We start from the raw sequence: 23,911 nt of genomic DNA on the forward strand, positions 1-23,911 counted from the left end.
GACGAGATTAGATTAGGATATCTGGGTTGGCACAGACAGGTTGGACTGAAGGTCTGTTTCCATGCTGTACATCTCTATGACTCTATGCCATTCAGTGAGAGCTAATTGAAAGTTGGGCATTTGAACTACAAGTTAATACGATGAGGAAACCATGTTCACTTAGCAGGTATTTTCATCAGGATCAGTTTATCCTGCTTAACTGTAGCAAAATCCACACTTGTGAAGGTATTTGAACAGACAGTGATTAGAATCACAGAATTCCTACAGGGCAGATAGAGGCCATTCAGCCCAACAAATCTGCACTGACCCTCGGAAGAACAACCCACTGTATCCCTGTAACCCACATTTACTGTAGCTAATCCAGCTAGCTCCCACATCCCAGGGTGCTACGGGACAATTTAGCGCAGACAATCCACCCTGACCCACATACTTTTTGGACTGTGGGAGGAAACCTGAGGAAACCCCATGCAGACACGGGTTTGGGGGGGGGGGGGGGCGAGGTGAAGAAAGGGAGAATGTGCAAACTCCATACAGACAGTCGTCTGAGGGTGGGATCGACCCGGGTCCCTAGCACCGTGAAGCAGCAGTGCTAAACCATTGAGCTACCCAGATTTAAATGTTCAGTCACCAGTTAGAATGTGTGACACGAACCAAGGTTGGGTAGATTGTCTGATGCGTTCAAGCGGGTAACTGTATTTTGTGCAGACATTTCTCACTATTCATAACTTAGAGTCATCCAGCACATAAACAGGCTCTTCTGACCAACCAGTCTACATCGACCATGTCCCCAAACTAAACTAGTCCCAAATGCCTCCGTTTGGACAATATCCCTCCAAACATTTCCTGTTTGTGTACTTATCCAAACATCTTTTAAACGTTGTGACTGGACTCACGTCCACCATTTCCTCTGGAAGCGCATTCCACACACGAACTATACCCTCTGTGTAAAATCGTGTCATTTTAAAATCTTTCTCCTCTCACTTTAAAATATGTCCCCGCCCCCTAGTTTTGAACTCCCCCACCCTGAGGAAAAGACCCTTGCTGTTCACCCTATCCATGCCCCGCTTGATTTTATAAATCTCTACAAGGTCACATCTCAATCTTCTACTCTCCAGTGAAAAAAATTCCCAGACTCTCCTTATAACTCAAACCTTCTATTCCCAGCAACATCCTGGGAAATCCTTTTCTGAACCCCCTCCAGTTTAATAGTATCCTTCCAATAGCAGGGTGACCAGAACTGCACACAGTATTTCAGAAGGAGCCAGATTTAGTGGAGGGTCTTTGAGCTGCTCCACGTCTCACCCACTTGGCCCATTAGATGCCTATTAAATGTTGCAATTGTACCAGCCTCCACCACTTCCTCTGGCAGCTCATTCCATACACGTACCACCCTGTGTGTGAAAAAGTTGCCCTCAGGTCCCTTTGATATCTTTCCTCTCTGACCCTAAACCTATGCCCCTCTAGTTCTGGAATTTACACCTTTGCCTTTGTTACTTGACACTGACCACTTAGACTCATAGAGATATACAGCAGGGAGACAGACCCTTCGGTCCAACTCGTCCACGCCGATCAGATATCCTAAATTAATTCAGTCCCAATCGCCAGTGCTTGGCCCATATCCCAACGGATTTGATGCCAACACCAAAGGAAGGAGCTGGTGCCCGGAATGCAGCAGGATGAAATGCAGCAGCGTGTGTGTGTGTGTGTGCCTGAGGGGGTGGGTGCATTGATGCTGGCCCCTATTTGAAAACACGCCTGGTTGCAAAGTGCTGCCCTTTCAAACGAGACTGGGACAGACTGCAGCAAAACCTTCTAGGATTCCAGTGTTCCGGGGACAGCGCATGTGTTGGGCGATCGGGGTTTGCGTCGTCACAAAGGGCCGCGCCCCGATGGACCAATAGTAAACGTTGGAGGACCGGAAGGTGTCTGGTCCTCCTGCCAATCCGAACCCTCCCTATTGTCTGAATGCGGAAGTGGGGACTATGGGCTTGTGAATGTGCTGCTCCTCCCTCTCTCTCTGAATGAAGATTAAGCTTCACCTCAGGCTGCAACTTCCTCTGGCCAACATCTGTGAGCGCAGCACTCTCTTTTGTCACCCCATTTCTGATCCTGGGGTTAAACTGTTGCCTTGCAGGATCTGAAAGGAAAGGAATTGAATCCAGGGAGGAGGTAGACTCTGGGAAAGGTTGGTCTAGGTCTCTCTTTTAAAGACGTTGAAATTCTTTTCCTCCCTCAACACGGTGCATTTATTTGTCTCGCTAAAAGGATGGCCTCTCACCTGATGTTTACAGTTATTTCCCTGGGAGATGGCTGGCTTTAAGGGAACTGTAAGATAACATCAGATAGAGACTTAGAGTCATAGGGATGTACAGCACAGAAATAGACCCTGCGGTCCAACTTGTCCATGCTGACCAGATGTTCTAACCTAATCTCGGCCCATTTGACAGCACTTGGCCGACATCACTTGAAACCCTTTTTATTCATGTACCCATCTGGATGTCTTTTAAATGTTGTAATTGTACCAGCCTCCACCACTTCCTCTGGCAGCTCATTCCACACATGCACCACCCTCTGCGTGAAACAGTTGCCCCTTAGGTCCCTTTTAAATCTTTCCCGCCTCTCACCCTAAACCCATGCCCCTCTAGTTCTGGACTCCCCCACCACAAAGAAAAGACCTTGTGTATTTATCCTCACCATGCCCCTCATAATTTTATAACTTGTGTAGTGTTAAAAATGCATTAACTATGTACTACATAAATACTAATGTTCCTCAAGTAAAATATGTTAATTAAATTTCTAAATTCATAATGTAGTCTTTTAGCTATGGTATTGGAATTTGCAATGAGTCCATTCAGCACTTGTGCCTGCAGTGATTCTTCATTCAGCAGTCTGTTTCATCTCACGTCGCCCATCTCATTTTGAATTTGTTGCTCACCTCTGCTTTCACCAGCCTCCTGAGCGCTGAGTTCCAAGCCACCAGGACTCCCCGCCACCAGCACTCGCTGCACGTTCAGAGTGTGTCTCCGTCCGACAATGCACCCTGAGGGTGGGAGGCGATGGCTTAGTGGTATTTTCAATTGACTCTTGACCCAGATAATGTTCTGGGGGCCCGGGTTCAAATCCCGCCACAGCAGATGGTGGAATTTGAATTAAATTAAGATTGGTTCCACAGGTCGGCGCAACATCGAGGGACGAAGGGCCTGTACTGCGCTGGAATGTTCTATGTTCCAATATCCCCATAGTGCCCAGGGATGTACAGGTGAGGGTGGATTGGCCGTGCTAAATTACCCCTAGTGCCCAGGGATGTGCAGGTTAGGGTGGATTGGCCGTGCTAAATTACCCAATGTGTCTAGGGATGTGCAGGTTAGGGTGGATTGACCATGCTAAATTACCCCTAGTGCCCAGGGATGTGCAGGTTAGGGTGGATTGGCCAGGCTAAATTACCCCTAGTGCCCAGGGATGTGCAGGTTAGGGTGGATTGGCCAGGCTAAATTACCCCTAGTGCCCAGGGATGTGCAGGTTAGGGTGGATTGGCCATGGTAAATTACCCATAGTGCCCAGGGATGTGCAGGTTAGGGTGGATTGGCCAGGCTAAATTACCCATAGTGCCCAGGGATGTGCAGGTTAGGGTGGATTGGCCAGGCTAAATTACCCATAGTGCCCAGGGATGTGCAGGTTAGGGTGGATTGGCCATGCTAAATTACCCATAGTGCCCAGGGATGTGCGTTAGTCAGTCGTAAATGTAGACTAATAGGGGAATGGGTCTGGATGGGTTACTCTTCGGAGGGTCGGTGTGGACTTGGGCCTGTTTCAGCACTGTAGGGATTCTGGACGGGAGAGGACAGACTTATTTGTTTTGAATTTATACCCTGTGATCACCTTTTGCAGGATGTTAAGAGGGAGCGACTTGCAGACAGATTGCAAACCGACCATCCCGTCGAGAAGCAGCAGTGGCGCTGAAGTGGTGTCTGATTGTCATGAGTCTTCCGATCTGGAAGGAGAAATGATGTCCGCACTCTGCCTCCTTGATAAGATTTGAAACATCTGTGCCACTGTGAAAATAACCAAGGTACATACCCACCTTTGACTGGCCTGAGAAAGTATCTCACCACTCGCGGAGGGGAGAGAGTGTTCAGGGTCCGCGGAGGGTCAGATCGGAGTGAGTGTGGGGTCACCCCTCCCCCTGCACCATGGAGAGACCGTGGCGATGTGCGGACTGCGGGAAGGGCTTCAAAGCGCCGTCCAGGCTGGAGATCCACCGGCGCGGTCACACCGGGGAGCGGCCGTTCGCCTGTCCCGAGTGCGGCAAGGGCTTCACCAACTCGTCCTCGCTGGTCACCCACCGGCGGCTCCACACCGGGGAGTGGCCCTTCTCCTGCCCCGAGTGCGGCAAGGGCTTCAGTGACTCCTCCCACCTGCTGACCCACCGGCGGGTCCACACCGGCGAGAGGCCCTTCCGCTGCCCCGAGTGCGGGAGGGCCTTCGGCAACTCCTCCGCCCTCCTGGCCCACCAGCGCTCCCATCCCGGCCGCGGAGGGGCGGCACCCCCTGCGGCGCGGCCGCGCTCCGGGGAGAGGCCGTTCCCCTGCCCCGAGTGCGGCAAGGCCTTCGGCCGGCTCTCCCACCTGCGGACCCACCGGCGGGTCCACACCGGGGAGAGGCCCTTCAGCTGCCCGGATTGCGGGAGGGGTTTCGCCCAGCTCTCCCACCTGCTGACCCACCGGCGGGCCCACACCGGGGAGAGGCCCTTCGCCTGCCCCGAATGCGGCACGGCCTTCGCCGAGGCCTCCAGCCTGCAGAAGCACTGGCGGCTCCACACGGGGGAGAGGCCCTTCCCCTGCCCCGAGTGCGGCCGGGAGTTCCGGCAGTCTGGCACCCTGCTGGCCCACCGGCGGGTCCACACTGGCGAGAGACCCTTCCCCTGCCCCGAGTGCAGCAAGGCCTTCGCTCAGTCCTCCAACCTGGCGAGGCACCGGCGGGTCCACACGGGGGAGCGGCCCTTCTCCTGCTCCATCTGCGGCAAGGCCTTCGCCCAGTCCTCCACCCTCCTGAAACATCACAGTAGCCACACAGAGTGAAGGGACCTCTCCCTCCATGTTCGGATGCTTCCTGTCAGCCCTTTCTTTTACTCGTTGGCAGGATGAGGACTGGGCCCCCACCCTGATTACCCAGAGAGTCAAATCACATCGCTGTGGGTCTATAGGCCCGACCGGGTTAAGCCGACAGTTTCCAACCCTAAAGGGACATTAATGAACCCCCAGATGGGTCCCACCCTGATTCTGAGTCCACTGTTCTGGGCGGGATGTGAACCGGGTCCCTGAAAAGCATTACCTGGGCTCTCTGGGATTAACAGTCCAGTGATGATACAGCTAGGCCATCGCCTCCTCCCCACCATCATCCCCCCTGGGCACTATGGGTAATTTAGCATGGCCAAACCACCCTAACCTGCACATCCCTGGGCACTATGGGTAATTTAGCACAACCAATCTACCCTAACCTGTACATCCCTGGGCACTATGGGTAATTTAGCACAACCAATCTACCCTAACCTGCACATCCCTGGGCACTATGGGTAATTTAGCATGGCCAATCCACCCTAATCTACACATCCCTGGACACTATTGGAGATTAGAGTCAAGAGTGTGGTGCTGGAAAAGCACAGCAGGTCAGGCAGCATCTGAGGAGCAGGAGAATCGATGTTTCAGGCAAAAGCCTGTAATGGACACTGTGGGTAATTTAACATGGTCGATCTGCCCTAACTTACATATCCCTGGGCACTATGGGTAATTTAGCACTGCCAAACCAACCTAACCTGCACATCACTGGGCACTGTGGGTAATTTGGCACGGCCAATTCACCCTAACCTGCACATCCCTGGGCACTATGGGTAATTTAGCATGGCCAAACCACCCTAACCTGCACATCCCTGGGCACTATGGGTAATTTAGCACAACCAATCTACCCTAACCTGCACATCTTTGGCCTGTGGGAGGAAACTGGCGCACCCGGAGGGAACCCACGCAGAGACAGGGAGGGATTGCACAAACTCCACCCAGACAGTTGCCCGAGGGTGGAATCGAACTTGGGTCCCTGGTGTCGTGAGGCAGCAGTGCTAACCACTGAGCCGCCATACCCCGGTTTGCTACCAGCCCAGCTTTATCTTTTTAATTCTGCCTCCTTCCTCCCCTGGTTCCTGTCATTTAACAATGTCCTGCAAGTTCCTTCTCTTCCTTTCACATTCCATTTCCCCGGTTCAAGCCTTTCTGAGAACTCCGGACACCGTGAATCAGAAACAAAAAAGCGAAATTCCTGGAAAAGCTCAGCAGGTCTCTGGGGAAGGATCACTGACCCTGAAACGTGCACTTTGATTTCTGTCCACTGATGCTGCCAGACCTGCTGAGCTTTTCCAGCAACTTCTGTTTTTGTTTTTGATTCTCGTTTTGCGCTCAGCTCAAAATCGTTTCAATTCCATTAGAAACCTTCAAAACAATAAATCCCAGCATGTCATTGTTCACCTGCCGGAATACGCAACTCCTTTTGATCAATACAACTTCACTGTATTGGCTTCATGTTAAATACGTTTTTGAGGAGTTATTCTGAGAAAGTTGATTTATTTTGAGTTCTGTGGATTTTTTTCGCTGTCCCAACAGTCAAAGAAAAAGACACAATGGAATGATTTGTTTTAAATCCAGGGCCCTTTTTGCAAATGTACGAGGTATTGCCGTCACACGGCGCTAGGGACCCGGGTTCGATCCCACCCTCGGGTGACTGTCTATGTGGAGTTTGCACGTTCTCCCCCACCCCGTCTCTGCGTGGCTTTCCTCCGGGTGCTTTGGTTTGTCCCCACAGTCTGAAGATGTGCAGGTTAGGGTGGATTGGCCACGCTAAATTGTCCCGTAGTGCCCAGGGGATGTGCAGGTTAGGGTGGATTGGCCGTGCTAAGTTGTCCCGTAGTGCCCAGGGGATGTGCAGGTTAGGGTGGATTGGCGTGATAAGTTGTCCCGTAGTGCCCAAGGGATGTGCAGGTTAGGGTGGATTGGCCATGCTAAGTTGTCCCGTAGTGCCCAGGGGATGTGCAGGTTAGGGTGGATTGGCGTGATAAGTTGTCCCGTAGTGCCCAAGGGATGTGCAGGTTAGGGTGGATTGGCATGCTAAGTTGTCCCGTAGTGCCCAGGGACGTGCAGATTAGGGTGGATTGGCTGTGCTAACTTACCCATAAGGTCTAGGGATGTGTAGGTTAGGGTGGATTGGCCATGCTAACTTACCCATAAGGTCTAGGGATGTGTAGGTTAGGGTGGATTGGCCATGCTAAATTACCCATAGTGCCCAGGGCTGTGCAGGCTAGGTGGGTTAGCCCTAGGAAATGGAGGGATACAGGGCTAGGGTAAGGGGGTGAGTCTGGGTGGGGTGCCATTCGGAGGGTTGGTGTGAACTAGTTGGGCCTGCTTCCTCACTGTTGAGAGGTTGCTTTTTCGGGTGGTTGTTTTGTTTGAGCAGTGGTTTTGCAGGCAGTTGGGTCTTGGGTCAGGCGGGTGCGGGTGGGAGCCTGCTGAACCGTAGGCTGCTGAGCTCATCTCTTCTGTTTCTGAAGCACCTCTGTTGTGACAAATGTATAGTTATAGTAACAATTTATCAGTTGGCATCTCTGGAATTGAGGGAGAGAAGATGAAGGACATAATTGGGAATAATTGCTATGAGAAAGTCATAATTTGAATGAGGTTGAGGTTATTGAAGGGGGTGAAACATAAGTATCTTCAGAAATATTATGATGAATTGTAGTTCAAAAGCTAGTTAGTTGGGAATACACAGGGTATACGAATGAACACAAGTTTGGTGGGGTGGGGTGGGGTGGGGGAAGCAGCACGGTGGCTCAGTGGTTAGCATAGCTACCTTAAAGCATCAGGGACCCAGTTTCGATTCAACCCTCAGGCGACTGTGTGTGTGGAGTTTACACATTTCCCCTCCGTGTCTGCGTAGGTTTCCTCGCACAGTCCGAAGATGTGCAGGTTAGGTAAATTGCCTGTAGTTGGTTCAGTGAATTAGACCTGGGGAATGCAGGGGTATAGGATGGGGGGTTAGGGAGCCGAGAGAATTAGAATTAGAATCCCTACGGTATGGAATTATGCCCTTCGGCCCGACTCTCCGAAGACTAACCCACCCGGACCCATTCCCCTACCCTATGTTTGCCTAATGCACTTAACCTACACATCCCTGGATACTATGGGTAATTTAGCACGGCCAATCCACCCTAACCTGCACATCCCTGGGTACTGTGGTAATTTAGCACAGACAATCTGCCCTAACCTACATATCCCTGGGCACTATGGGTAATTTAGCATGGCCAATCCACTCTAACTTACATATCCCTGGGCACTATGGGTAATTTAGCACTGCCAATCCACTTTAACCTACACATCCCTGAGCACTATGGGTAATTTAGCATGGCCAATCCACCCTAACCTGCACATCCCTGGGTACTGTGGTAATTTAGCACGGCCAATCCACCCTAACCTGCACATCCCTGGGTACTGTGGTAATTTAGCACAGACAATCTGCCCTAACCTACATATCCCTGGGCACTATGGGTAATTTAGCACTGCCAATCCACTTTAACCTACACATCCCTGAGCACTGTGGGTAATTTAGCACGGCCAATCCACTGGAGGACCCAGAGGAAACCCATGCAGACTTGGGGAGAATGTGCAAACTTCACACAGTCGCCCGGAGGCTGGCTTCGAACCCGGGTCCCTAGCACTGTGAAGCAGCGGTTCTAACCACTGAGCCACCCATGAGTCTGGGTAGGATGCTCTTTGGTGGGTTGAGGTGGACTTGATGGGCTGAATGGCCTGAATTGCAGGGATTCCTGACCCTCTGTTTTCTTCATCACTAAACCGGCTGGAAATGTTTTTATCCCCAAGGAGAATCTCTGTACTGACATCTGTATTTCTTTACTGTTGCTTATTGTGTGTCTGTGTACACGTGTGCAGTTAATAAAAAGTGGTAAACATTTAGATCTCTAGTTCTGCATCTTTTTTTGAATGATCAGATGGGCAAATGGGCCGAGGAATGGCAGATTGAGCTTAGTTTAGACAAATGGGAGGTGCTGCATTTTGGACAGGCAAATCAGGACTTGTATGTTTAATGGTAAGGTCCTGAGGAGTGTTGCTGAACAAAGAGACCTTGGACTGCAGGTTCATAGCTCCTTGAAAGTGGAGCGGCCGGTAGACATGGTAGTGAAGAAGACGTTTGGTAGTTGGGAAGTCATGTTGCGGCTGTACAGGACATTGGTTCGGCCACTTTTGGAATACTGCATTCAATTCTGGTCTCCCTGCTATAGGAAGGATGTCATGAAACTTGAAAGGATTCAGAAAAGATTAGAAGGTGTGAGCTACGAGGAGAGGCTGAATAGGCTGGGGCTGTTCTCCCTGGAGCTTCAGAGGCTGAGGGGTGACCTTATAGAGGTTTATAAAATCGTGAGGGGCTTGGATAGGATAAATAGCCAAGATCTTTTCCCTGGGGTAGGAGGGAGTCCAGAACGAGAGATGCGTAAGTTTGAGGTGAGAGGGGAAAGATATAAAAGGGACCTGAGGGGCAACCTTTTCACACAGAGGGTGGTGTGTGTATGGAATGAGCTGACAGAGGAAGTGGTGGAGGCTGGTACAATTACAACATTGAATGGGTATATGAATAGGAAGGGCTTAGAGGGATATGGATTAGTGGTGCTGGAAGAGCACAGCAGTTCAGGCAGCATTCCAGCATCTGCAGTCATTGTCTTTACCTCTTAGAGGGATATGGGTCAAACACTGGCAAATGGGACTAGGATAATTTAGGATGTCTGGTTTGTGTGGACAAGTCAGTTCGAAGGGTCTGTTTCCGTGCTGTACAACTCTATATTCTGTTTTGTAAAAAAAAAAGACTCAAAAGATTTTGTTGAAGAAATTTGATTGACCGATATTTTCACTCAAAGTCTAATTGAGGGAAAGCATATTGGGAAGGGGAGAAACAATTACATTTATATGGTAGACAATAGACAATAGGTGCAGGAGTAGGCCATTCTGCCCTTCGAGCCATCTTGGTCGTAACAGCATATCAAAGAATAAAAGTGAAACAAACAATGTGGTTTACAATTATGTCTCCAGGTTTACTCCATACATTACCTAAGAATTCACTTATTAGACGTGATTTGGAGGAGCCGGTGTTGGACTGGGCTGTACAAAGTTTAAAAATCACACAACACCAGGTTATAGTCCAACAGGTTTATTTGGAAGCACTAGCTTTCGGAGCAACGCTCCTTCATCAGATGGTTGTGGAGCTGATGAAGGAGCAGCGCTTTGAAAACTAGTGCTTCCAAATAAACCTGTTGGACCGTACCCTGGTGTTGTGTGATTTTTAACTTATAAGACATACAAGTCTTCAAGTTATTCACTCCTGTAAGGAGTGTCATAGTCCTCTGGAGAATTTTCCTCAGCTAAATAGACAAAGTTTTTTTCCCTGGGGTGAGGCAGGCCAGAGCTAGAGGGGCATAGGTTTAGGGTGAGAGGGGAAAGATATAAAAGGGAACCAAGGGGCAACATTTTCACGCAGAAGGTGGTGCGTGTGTGGAGTGAGCTGCCAGAGGAAGTGGTGGAGGCTGGTACAATTGCAACATTTAAAAGGCATCTGGAGAGGGACATGAATGGGAAGGGTTTAAGAGGGATGTGGGCCGGGTGCTGGCATATGGGACTAGATTCGGTTAGGGATATCTGGTCGGCATGGGACGAGTTGGACCAAAGGGTCTGTTTCTGCACTGTACATCTCTATGACTCCATCTATTCTTGGAGGTAAAATGGTCCATTTACCATCAGTTGGTTACAGATGCTCATCTCCTTGTTGTGTTTCTAATATTTCCAGGTGTATTGTAGAGTTTTTCTCAGTAGCTTCAAACTGTCCAATCTTCTGATCCTTGTAAGATTTGTGACTCAGCCTCACCTCGAGTTCAACATGGGCAACGACAATATCTGTCTTTTACTCTGCTTACTACGCAGGTCTAAAAGCCTTAGCTTGTCTAACCTCTCTTGGTGAATCCACATGAAAATGAAAACCATTCCTGACAAGTGCACAGATAAACTGAAACCAGGCAGCCTGCTGTGTTTCGCCCTCTCCAATATGGCAGAGCATTCATGGTTTTCCCCCACCAGCTGCTCAGCAGCTGGTTTCCAGCATCTGCAGTCATTGTTTTTACCTAGCTAAGAGCCCAGCCTACCCCAGTTTCATACCATTTTTGTCAAGTGAAACAAAATATATCTGTATGCTGTTCTCAAAACACGAAGCGAAGGTACTTTGTCAAGTCAAGAGCTAGGATTGGGACTTGATTTATGAGCTTTTCACCCCAAAGGAGCCATAGAGTCATAGAGATGTACAGCACGGAAACAGACCCTTCGGTCCAACTTGTCCATGCCGACCAGATATCCCAACCCAATCTAGTCCCATTTGCCAGCACTTGCCCATATCCCTCTAAACCCTTCCTATTCATGTCCCCATCCAGATGCCTTTTAAATGTTGAAATTGTACCAGCCTCCACCACTTCCTCTGGCAGCTCATTCCATACACACACCACCCTCTGCATGAAAATGTTGCCCCTTAGGTTCATGTCTATTAGATTAGATTAGATTACATTACAGTGTGGAAACAGGCCCTTCGGCCCAACAAGTCCACACCGACCCGCCGAAGCGAAACCCACCCATACCCCTACATTTACCCCTTACCTAACACTACGGGCAATTTAGCATGGCCAATTCACCTGACCCTGCACATCTTTTTTGGACTGTGGGAGGAAACCGGAGCACCCGGAGGAAACCCACGCAGACACGGGGAGAATGTGCAAACTCCACACAGTCAGTCGCCTGAGTCGGGAATTGAACCCGGGTCTCAGGCGCTGTGAGGCAGCAGTGCTAACCACTGTGCCACCGTGCCGTTCCTTTTATATCTTTCCCTTCTCACCCTAAACCTCTAGTTCTGGACTCCCCCACCCCAGGGAAATTATCTTGTCTATTAACTTATCATGATTTTAGAAACCTCTATCAGTTCACCCTTCAGCCTCCAGCGCTCCAGGTAAAACAGCCCCAGCCTGTTCAACCTCTCCCTGTAGCTCAAATCCTCCAAACCTGGCAACATCCTTGTAAATCCTTTCTGAATCCTTTCAAGTTTCACAACCTCTTTCCGATAGGAAGGAGACCAGAATTGCATGCAATATTCCAACAGTGGCCTAACCAATGTCCTGTACAGCCGCAACATGACCTCCCAACTCCTGTACTCAATCATAGAATCCCTACAGTGCAGAAACTGGCCCTTTGGCCCAACAAATCCACACTGATCCTCTGAAGAGTAACCCACCCAGACCCATTCCCCTACCCTCTATTTACCCCTATCTAATGCATCTCACCAACACATCCCTGAGTACTGTGGGCAATTTAGCATGGCCAATCCTTCCTAACCTGCACATCCCTGGGCACTATGGGTAATTTAGCATAGCCAATTCACCCTAACCTGCACATCTTTGGTCTGTGGGAGGAAACCAGGGCAGCCAGTGGAAACCCACACAGACACAGGGAGAATGTGTAAACTCCACACAGACAATTGAGGTTGGAATTGAACGCGGGTCCCTGGTGCTGTGAGGCAGCAGTGCTACCCTTGCTGACCAATGAAGAAAAGTACCTCCAACACCTTCACTACAATCCTATCTACCTGTGACTCTACTTTCAAGAAACTAAGATTTTCTTCAGGCAGTTCGTCCTTTCTGACATCTTTCTGTCTCTGAAACTCCACCTCTTTCCTGATCTCATTTCCATCCCTTGTCAAGGCCTATCCCAGGAGTACAAATTCCGATCTTGGCCCGACACTCATTCAGCTTGTTCATGTTCGAGCTTTGTTCCACTTTCTGCTCCTTCCGTTTCATTTTCTTGCCTTCGCTTCTCCAGACTGGCCCATCTGCAGCGGAGTCACAGCCATCTCAAGCTATTTCTCCATCACAGTCAGAATCTGAATCCCAAAAGCTCAATTAAGGCTTCCATTGCTTTTCCTTTCTCAGTCCTTGCTTCCAACTCCAAGCTCGGCCGTTCTGCTTAGTTCGATTAACCTGGCTTAGGTGGACTGTTACAAAACACCCAGTGACAAATCTTCCCTTTGACAGAGCAAAACTCACTGTCAAAACTTTTAGCATCAACTTTCCCAACTTCATAGCACACCCTGTGTTAGGTTGTAGATTTAAAATCCTGCAACGAGACCCCGATATTGTTGCAGCCTTTAATATCTAAGGAGAAATGTGGATGTGCAGTGTTTAAATGAAATAGTGAAGAAGGCGTTTGGTATGCTTTCCTTTATCGGTCAGAGTACTGAGTACAGGAGTTGGGAGGTCATGTTGCGGTTGTACAGGACATTGGTTAGGCCACTGCTGTTGGAATATTGTGTGCAATTCAAGTAGCTGCTGTAGGAAGGATGTTGTGAAACTTGAAAGAATGCAGAAAAGACATTCCCAGGGTTGGAGGGTTTGAGCCACAGGGAGAGGTTGCTATGGAGCCATAGCCGTAGCCATAGAGATGTACAGCATGGAAACAGACCCTTCAGTCCAACTTGTCCATGCCGACCAGATATCCCAACCCAATCTAGTCCCACCTGCCAGCACTTGGCCCATATCCCTCCAATTCATATACCCATCCAGATGCCTTCTAAATGTTGCAATTATAATAGCCTCCACCACTTCCTCTGGCAGCTCATTCCATACACGTACCACCATATACGCGTGAAAATATTGCCCCTTAGGTCTCTTTTATATCTTTCCCCTCTCACCCTAAACCCATGTCCTCTAGTTCTGGACTCCCCCACCTGAGGGAAGAGACTCTGTCCATTTATCCAATCCATGCCCTTCATGTAATGGGGCAATTTTCCCAGGAGCTTCAGAGGCTGAAGGGTGACCTTATAGAGGTTTATAAAACCACGAGGGGCTTGGATAGGGTGAGTACCCAAGGTCTTTACCACAGGATAAGGTAATCCAAAAGGGTATGGGTTTAAGGTGAGAGGGGAAAGATTTAAAAGGAACCAAAGTAGCAGCTTATTTGCGCAGAGGGTGGTGTGTGGATGGAATGTGCTGCCAGAGGAAGTGGTGGAGGCTGGTACAACTACAACATTTAAAAGGTATCTGGACATGTGCATGAGCAGGAAGGATTTAAAGGGATTCGGGCTAAGTGCTGGCAAATGAGACTTGATTAATAGAGGATATCTGGTCAGCGTGGTCAAGTTGGATCAAAGGGTCTGTTTCTATGCTGCATATCTCTATGAGTCTGCATCCCACACCCATTCCGTAACCCCACGTTGGGTTTTTAAGCATGGGTAACCCACCTAACCTGCACATTTGCAGACACTAGGGGGCAATTCTTTAGCATGGCCTATCCATTTAAACTGCACATCCTTGGACTGTGGGAGGGAAGCTGAAAACGTGTTGCTGGAAAAGCGCAGCAGGTCAGGCAGCATCCAAGGAACAGGAGAATCGACGTTTCGGGCATAAGCTCTTTCTTCAGGAACCCGAAACGTCGATTCTCCTGTTCCCTGGATGCCGCCTGACCTGCTGCGCTTTTCCAGCAACACATTTTCAGCTCTGATCTCCAGCATCTGCAGCCCTCACTTTCTCCACTGTGGGAGGGAACCAGAGCACCCAGAGGAAATCCATGTAGACGTGGAAGGAAACATTGCAAACTCCACATGACTCATTGGCGCTGTGAAGGCAGCAGTGTAAACCACTGTGCCAACATCTCCTTAGCAAAACAGTTCATTGCCTCAGGCACAGAGTCACACAGACCGGAAGCAGAGCCTTTGGTCCAACTCATCCATGCCGACCGAGTTTCCTAAACTAAGCTAGTGCCACCTGCCTGCGCTTAGCCCGTATCCCTCCAAACCTTTCCTACTGGTCCACATTTTTTTTTTACATGCTGTAACTATACCTGCTTCAAGCACTTCACCATCTGGTTGAAAAAACTGCCCCTCCGGTCCCATTTAAATCTTTCTCCTTTCACCTTAAAATTACGCCGCCCAGTTAAGCCCTAATAATAAAAGTGTGGCATCATCTGCGGAGGAAGGACAAAAAGTTAAGTCTTCAGATCGAAAGTGAGTTTTTCTCAGTAAGAATTTGGACACCTGGAATGGACAGTTCTGGGTTTGTATCCTTTATTTACAGAGCTGTGTTTCATAACCTCCCATTACAGCAGGAATGACTATACAGTAAACATCTTTTCATGATCCCACAGTATCACTTAATCAGCTGGAATGTGGTTTGGCTGTGCTACAAGATATCAATAAGAGGACATAGATGAGGAGGAACTGCTTTTCCCAGAGAGTAGTGAATCTATGGAATTCTCTGCCCAAGGAAGCGGTAGATGCAGCTTCGTAAATATATTCACGACACAGTGATGGGTTTTTGCATTATAGGGGAATTGAGGGCTATGGGGATAATGCAGGGAGGAGGAGCTGAGACAATGGATAGATCAGCTGTGATCTTAATGAATGGGGGAGCGGCTGGACGGGCCAAATGGCCCACTCCTGCTTCTATTACTATGAATACAATGAACTGCTCACCAAAGCCTGGTGATGGACAACTGTAACCAGACTTGGAATGAGCTGTATGAATATGGCAGGAGGGGGGATTCTGGGGAAATCACCAAACAGTAAACTCAACCACATGGCCACACAGGGCATAAGCTGTTCACCTGCAATGTATATCGTAAAGGATTCACTCGCTCATCTGTCCCACTTCGACACCAGTGAGGTCGCCCTTTGACTGCTTGTGGGGAAGAGGTTCCGAGATGCCTCTATCTTGCTGTGACACCAGCGTGTCCACACTGTGGGAAGGCATGATGTGGAAGAGCCAGTGTTGGTCTGGGGCGGACAAAGTGAAAAATCACACAAACACCAGGTTATAGTCCAACAGATTTATTTGGAAGCACTAGCTTTTGGAGCGCTGCTCCTTCATTCTGCAAATGCAAATTCACTTTTGTGTGTGTGTGTGCACATGCACACATGTAGGGGAGAGAGAGAGAGAGAGAGTGTGTGTGTGTGTGCGCATGTGATGCTGTTAAGTCTTTCATCGTTTAGAATGGGTTGCAGGTTTCACTTCAATTACATGACACCGACATCTTTTGCTATACATTCTGTGTCTTGGTGATCCTGCTCCACAGTTACCTGATAAAAGAACAGTGCTCTGGAAAGCTAGTGCTTCCAAATTAACCCGTTGGACTATAACCTGGAGTGGTGTGATTCTTAACTGTGGGAACGGTACGTTCATTCATTGAGCTCAATCACATCTGCTCTGTCTCAGAGCAATAGCGCTGTACAGCATGGCAACAGTCCTTCAGTCCAATTCGTTCATACCAAACAGATATCCTAAATTAATCTAGTCCCATTTGCCAACATTTGGCCCACACGCCTCTAAACCTTTCCTATTCATATAGCCGTCCAGATCTGTGGGCAGAAATTCACTCCATCAGCCAACATGCTGGCAAACCTGTCCCTTCAGATTGGAGAAAGGTCATTTAAATGTGGGAAGGACTTCAGTAACTCTGCCAACAAACCCATATTAGGGAGCAGCATGTTTGGCGTGAGCCACAGGATTCACTCACTCATCCCATTTTCAAAGAACAAAGAAAATGTACAGCCCAGGAACAGGCCCTTCGGCCCTCCGAGCCTGAGCCAATCCAAATCCACTGTCTAAATCTGTCACCCAACTCCTAAGCACCCTCTGCTCCCCACCTACTCATGCATCTGTCCAGACGCATCTTAAATGAATCTACCGTGCCTGCTTCGACCACCTCAGCTGGCAACGCGTTCCAGACACCTACCACCCTCTGTGTAAAGTATTTGCTGCGTGTATCCCCCTTAAACTTTTACCTCTCACCTTGAAAGTGTGACCTCTCGTTATTGAATCCTTCACCCTGGGAAAAAGCTTGTCTCTATCCACCTTGTCTACACCCTTCATGATTTGGTAAACCTCAATCAGGGTCCCCCTCAATCTTCTTTTTTCTAATGAACATAAACCCAATCCACTCAACCTTTCTATATAGCTCGCACCTTCCACACCAGACAATATCCTCGTAAACCTTCTCTACACCCTCTCCAAAGCGTCCACATCCATTTGGTAATGTGGTGACCAGAACTGTACACAGTATTCTAAATGCAGCCGAACCAAAGTCTTGTACAATTTTAACATGACTTGCCAGCTCTTAGGCTCAACACCAGGGAAAGTTTCCAATGGACAAATGTTCACATTTGACTCCGGGAACTGAGCAAAGATGACGTTGCTGCTGTCAATGATATCCAAATTTGAACCATGTTCAGGCTGACAGCTGTGGTTTATTTCTGATGTTAAATCATCCCTGTAGCTGGGCTAGACTTTTTAATCCGGTGGGGAAAATCTCAAACGAATCACCCTTGCTTAGGAAACAGTCTGTCAAATCTTAAAGGGGTCAAATCTTAAAGGGGTAAAACCGAGGACTGCAGATGCTGGAAACAAGAATCTAGATTAGAGTGGTTCTGGAAAAGTACAGCGGGTCAGGCAGCATCCGAGGAGCAGGAAAATCGACGGTTCGGGCAAAAGCCCTTTATCAGAAATGTCCATCCCTGATGAAGGGCTTTTGCCTGAAATGTCGATTTTCCTGCTCCTCGGATGCTTCCTGACCCGCTGTACTTTTCCAGAACCACTCTGATCTAGACTCTGTCAAATCTTAAATGCCAATGTCATCAGAAAATAGAAATTCCTCCACCATTTCTTCATTCCCCATTAATATTTCTCCTGCCTCATATACACTCTTGCCTCACCCTTACCTTTTATAAGGTTAAAAATCACACAACACCAGGTTAAAGTCTAACAGGGTTTATTTGGAAGGACGAGCGCTGCTCCTTCATCAGGATCATAAGACACAGAATTTATAGCAAAAGCTCACAATGTCATGCAATTGAAACAATATATTGAACAAACCTTGATTGCTGTTAAGTCCTTCATCTTTTAGAATGGGTTGCAGGTTTCGGTTCATTAACATGTAAATCCCAGAACTACTTTTAAGTCACATTCTTGAGATAACTTAAGGTTTTGTAAAAAAAAAAAGTAACATCTCAGCTCAGACAATGCATTACAGGTTGGTTCGAGTCTGTCTGTATCCCAATTTAGAGTCAGACTGGGTCGATCTCCAAAGTAGGAATTGATAAAATGTTATATATAATTGACTACCTGCAGGTTGTGCGCTTTTCCAGCAAAAATAGGATGTATCTGCTAATATAATTCTTCAAATGCAAATTCACCCCACAGACTTGTGTGTATGTGTGTGAGAGAGAGAGGGGTAGAGAAGGAGAATGTGTGTGTGCATGCGATACTGTTACGTTTTTCATCTTTTAGAATGGATTGCAGGTTTCATTTCAATTATATGACATTGTGATCTTTTACTCTAAATTCTGTGTCTTATGATCCTGTCCCGCTAGCTATCTGACGAAAGAGCGGCGCTCCGAAAGCTAGTGCTTCCAAATAAACCTGACGGACTATAACCTGGTGTTGTGTGATTTTTAAGTTTGTTTACCCCAGTCCAACACCAGCACCTCCACAGCATGGTTACCTTTAATAGATCTTTTAAAAAATTCTTGCGATCTTCTTTTGTATTACTAGCTAGCTTACCCTCATGTAGAACATAACAGCGCAGTACAGGCCCTTCGGCCCTCAATGTTGTGCCGAACTGTAAAACCAATCTGAAGCCCATCTAATCCACATTATTCCATTATCATCCATATGTTTATCCAATGACCATTTAAAGGCCCTTAATTTTGGCAAGTCTATTTTTGCAGGCAGGGCGTTCCACACCCTTACTATTCTCTGTGTAAAGAACCTACCTCTGACATCTGTCCTATATCTATCACCCCTCAATTTAAAGCTATGTCCCCTCGTGCTAGCCATCACCATCCAAGGAAAAAGACTCTCACTGTCCACTTTGTGATCCTCTGATCATCTTGTACGTTGCTATTAAGTCACCTCTTAACCTTATTCTCTCTAAGGAAAACAGCCTAAAATCCCTCATGAGACCTTCCCTCCATACCAGGCATCATCCTGGTAAATCTCCTCTGCACCCTTTTCAACGCTTCCACATCCTCTGCTCTCTGATTTATTTTTTAAGTTATTAAGCCATAGCGATGTACAGCACGGAAACAGACCCTTCAGTCCAACTTGCCCATGCTGACCAGATATCCCAAACCAATCTAGTCCCACCTGCCAGCATCCGGCCCATATCCCTCCAATTTCATACCCCATATCCCTCCTATTCACGTCCCCATCCAGATGCCTTTTAAAATGCTGGAATTGTACCAGCCTCCACCACTTCCTCTGTCGGCTCATTCCACACACGTACCACCCTCTGCGTGAAAATGTTGCCCCTTAGGTCTCTTTTATATCTTTCTCCTCTCACCCTAAACCTATGCCCTCTAGTTCTGGATTCCCCCACCCCAGGGAAGAGACTTTGTCTATTTACCCTGTCCATGCCCCTCATGATTTTATAAACCTCTAGAAGGTCACCCCTCAGCTTCTCCCTATAGTTCAAACCCTCCGACCCTGGCAACATCCTTGTAAATCTTTTCTGAGCCCTTTCAAGTTTCACAACATCTTTCCGATAGGAAGGAGACCAGAATTGAACGCAGTATTCCAACAGTGGCCTAACCAATGTCTTGTACAGCCACAACATGACCTCCCAACTCCTGTACTCAATACTCTGACCAATAAAGGTTGTCGTCTGCTGGTGTTTAAAGGCTTTCCACTTATCACCAACACATTGCGTGCTTTTTCTTTTACTTTTATGTTGACTTTGGCTTCTCTTGTCAGCCGTAGTTGCCTTATCCTCCCCTTAGGAGAAAGTGAGGTCTGCAGATGCTGGAGATCAGAGCTGGAAATGTGTTGCTGGAAAAGCGCAGCAGGTCAGGCAGCATCCAGGGAACAGGAGAATCGACATTTCGGGCATAAGCCCTTCTTCAGGCATAAGAAGAAGGGCTTATGCCCGAAACGTCGATTCTCCTGTTCCCTGGATGCTGCCTGACCTGCTGCGCTTATCCTCCCCTTAGTATGTTTCGTCTTCCTTGGGATGAATTTCTGCTGTGCCTTCGATATTATCCCCAGAAATCCCTGCCCTTACTGCTCCACCATCGTCCCTGTTTGGCTCCCCCTCCCAATCAACTCTGGGCAACTCCTCTCTCATGTCTTTGGAGTTACCTGTACTCGTTGTAAGACGGTTATATCTGATTCCAGCTTCTCCCTCTCAAAAGGCAGGGGGAATTCTCTTGTATTACAGTTTCTCCCCCAGAGGGGTTCCTTCAACTTAAGCTCCCTAATCAAGTCTGCCTCGTTAGGCATCACCAAATCCAGAATCGCCGGTTCCCTGGTGGGCTCTACCACAAGCTGTTCCAAAATCCCATTCCGTGAACTTCTTTTCTTGAGATCTGCTATCAAACTGATTTTCCCCAGCCCACCTGCATATATTATTAGATTAGATTCCCTACATGGTTGGAAACAGGCCCTTCGGCCCCGCACCGACCCGCCGAAGGGCAACCCACCCAGACCCAATTCCCTCTGACTCATGGGCAATTTAGCATGGCCAATTCACCTGACCCGCACATGTTTGGGTTGTGAGAGGAGACTGGAGGAAACCCACGCAGACACGGGGAGAATGTCCGAACTCCACACAGACAGTCGCCCGAGACTGGAATCGAACCTGGGTCCCTGGTGCTGTGAGGCAGCGGTGCTAACCACTGAGCCGCCTGTGATTGATGATATTGAGGTCCCCTGTGATTATTGTAATAGTGCTTTTCTTACATGCCTTTTTAATCCTCGGACTTATTTTCTTCCCCGCATCCTGACTCCCATCACTGTCTTCTTTTTTCTTTCGTAGTTCCTGAACTCTACCCACACAGATTCTACGCCTTCTGACTGGTTCATAAAATTGTGAGGGGCAGGGATAGGATAAACAGACAAAGACTTTCCCCAGGGGTAGGGGAGTCCAGAACTAGAGGACCATAGGGTGAGAGTGAGAGGGGAAAGATTTAAAAGGGACCTGGGGGAAAGGGGGGGCGGGGGGCAACTATTTCACGCAGAGGGTGGTGTGTGTCTGACATGAGCTGCCAGAGGAAGTGATGGAGGCTGGTACAATTACAGCATTTAAAAGGCATCTGGATGGGAACATGACTAGGAAGAGTTTGGTGGGATATGGGCCAAATGCTGATAAACCAGACTAATTTAGGGATATCTGGTCGACGTGAACGAGTTGGACTGAAGGGTCTGTTTCGGTGCTGAGCATCTCTATGACTCTATATCACGTCTTGCTATTGATGTAATTTCTCGCCTACGGGTTTGCCCTATCTGCCCGCCTTGGATATTTAGTACCCAGCTCTGATCCCCATTGCAACCACATAGAATTGTAGAATCCTACAGTCCGGACGTAGGCCATTCAGCCCACTGAGACTGCAAGGACCCACTGAAGAGCATCCCATCCCTTTCCGTAACCCCGCATGGGGTTTTTAACCACGGCTGACTCACCCAACCTGCACATCCTTGGGCACTATTGGTAATTTAGCATGGCCAATCCACTCTAACCTGTACATACTTGGGCACTATGGGTAGTTTAGCATGGTCAATCCACCCTGACCTACACATCCCTGGATGCTACAGGGCAACTGAGCATGGCCAACTCACCCTAACTTGCACATCCCTGGGCACTACTGGTAATTTAGCACAGACAATCCACCCTAACCTTTAGCATGGCAGAATGTGCAAACTCCACACAGACAGACAGTTGGTCCGAGGCTGGAATCGAACCAGGGTCCCTGGCGCCGTGAGGCAGCGGTGCTAACCACTGAGCCGCCATGACCTCCTCCTCTGAACCAGAGGAAACACACATATTCTACTGTTGCACATTTACAAAGCGAGTGCCAGAGAGTTTGTGAACAAATTGAACAAACCACAACTCACTAAGCAATTTGCGATTACAAATTGCCAGTCACATCCCAGTCCAACGTAATTTTGTTGCTTTTTTTTTCCCCGGCTGGGGTTGATTTCACCGCTCGTGAGTTAGCAGTGCCACAGCCAGCGAGTAGTTTGTCTCCGACAGACCGTACGTCCTGCTCGAGTCAATACTAATCCCAGCCACGTTCCTATCCATCTACTCCAATCCCCCCCTTGGAGACACTGGGGTCCCCTTGTATCACTGAATGCAAACCGTGTGCGGAAATCTGACACCGAGCAGCAGTCTCTTGTATCGGTGGGGGCCCAGGAGGAGGGACAGAGGTATATCTCCCTCCTCGGATGAGGGTCAAACTCCAATTGCTGGCCTCCCCGGGAGGGGGGTTCGGAGAAGTCCTTGCTCTCGCTGACAGCTCCTGAAAGACTCTGTCCCACTCCCGCCTTATCCGCCCCCCCCCCCGCCCGTCGACACGGAGTCCGGTAGCACCATCGGGTTTGGGGACCTCCTGCCGCCCCCCTCCAACCGCGGGGCTCATCCTTGCTGTTGCTCCTCTTGAAGAGAGTGCCTGACCTTGTCGCTGGTGCACATCTGTGACCGAATCCCAAAGGGGCTGGGGGCCGGAGCAGGGCCCGGGCGATTCGGAATCACCCTCCTGCTTCATCTGGAAAGCAACTCACGTCTGGCCTTCTTCCGAACAATAGACAATAGGTGCAGGAGTAGGCCATTCAGCCCTTCGAGCCCGCACCACCATTCAATATGATCATGGCTGATCATCCTTAATCAGTATCCTGTTCCTGCCTTATCTCCATAACCCTTGATTCCACTATCTTTGAGAGCTCTACAAGATACAGGCACACCCCCACTTGGCGGAAGCTCGGTTTACGCCCACTTCCCTTGTACGAAAGGCTGGTAGGTTGGTACCTGTCCTTGGATGCTGCCTGAACTGCTGTGCTCTTCCAGCACCACTAATCCAGAATCTGGTACCTGTTTTTGCTAACCAGAGGAAATCCGCAGAGGATTTTCGCTTTTGCGAGAAAAGGCGAACTAATGGTAATCGCTTCTTCGCTTTCCACCATTTCGGCTTACCAGAGGTTTCACAGGAACGCTCGGCTAGTGGACAGCAGGGGATAGCTGTACACTGACGGAGGGGAAGGAGTTGAAGGGGGGAATCCAATTAAAGAGGGAGCTGGGTACAGACACGAGTGAGAAAGGAACAGAAGGATATGATATGCGGATGGTGGGAGGAGATAAAAAGGGGTGGGAGGCTCAGGTGTAGCGTAAACACCGACAGAGGCCAACTGAGCCGACCGGCCTGGCCCTGTGCTGGAGACTCAATGGGACAGAGACAAATGTAGAGCTTAAAAATGTGTTGCTGGAAAAGCGTAGCAGGTCAGGCAGCATCAAAGGAGCAGGAGAATCGACCTTTCGGGCATGAGCCCTTCTTCAGAAATGAGGAGGGTGTGCCAAGCAGGCTGAGATAAAAGGTAGGGAGGATGGACCTGGGGAGGCGGGGGGCGGTGGGAATGCAATAGGTGGAAGGTGAGGGTGATAGGCTGGAGAGGGGGTAGGGGCGGAGAGGTCGGGAAGAAGATTGCAGGCACAGGGGATGAATGTGGATTTCTCCAGTTTCCTCATTTCCCCTCCCCCCACCTTGTCTCAGCCCCAACCATCGGACTCAGCACCACCTTCCTAACCTGCAATCTTCTTCCTGACCTCTCCGCCCCCAACCCCACTCCGGCCTATCACCCTCACCTTGACCTCCTTCCACCTATCGCATTCCCAACGCCCCTCCCCCAAGTCCCTCCTCCCTATCTTTTATCTTAGCCTGCTGGACACACTCTCCTCATTCCTGAAGAAGGGCTTATGCCCGAAACGTCGATTCTCCTGCTCCCTGGATGCTGCCTGAC

At 48.9% G+C, this 23,911-nt stretch overlaps 1 protein-coding gene across 1 annotated transcript; it reads left to right on the plus strand.

The window, feature by feature from the left end:
* Window positions 1-1,990: 1,990 nt before the first annotated feature.
* Window positions 1,991-9,011, plus strand: LOC148144599 (uncharacterized). The gene is made up of 2 exons (XM_087974924.1): window positions 1,991-2,185; window positions 3,889-9,011. The coding sequence occupies exon 2, from the start codon at window positions 4,191-4,193 to the stop codon at window positions 5,076-5,078; it is 888 nt and encodes a 295-aa protein (XP_087831050.1). The 5' UTR covers window positions 1,991-2,185; window positions 3,889-4,190; the 3' UTR covers window positions 5,079-9,011.
* The last annotated feature ends 14,900 nt before the right edge of the window (window positions 9,012-23,911 follow it).

The sequence above is a fragment of the Chiloscyllium plagiosum genome, unplaced genomic scaffold (assembly GCF_037043375.1).
Source record: "Chiloscyllium plagiosum isolate Xiang-an unplaced genomic scaffold, Cpla_swu_hap1 HiC_scaffold_27, whole genome shotgun sequence".
NCBI classification, from domain to species: Eukaryota; Metazoa; Chordata; class Chondrichthyes; order Orectolobiformes; family Hemiscylliidae; genus Chiloscyllium; species Chiloscyllium plagiosum.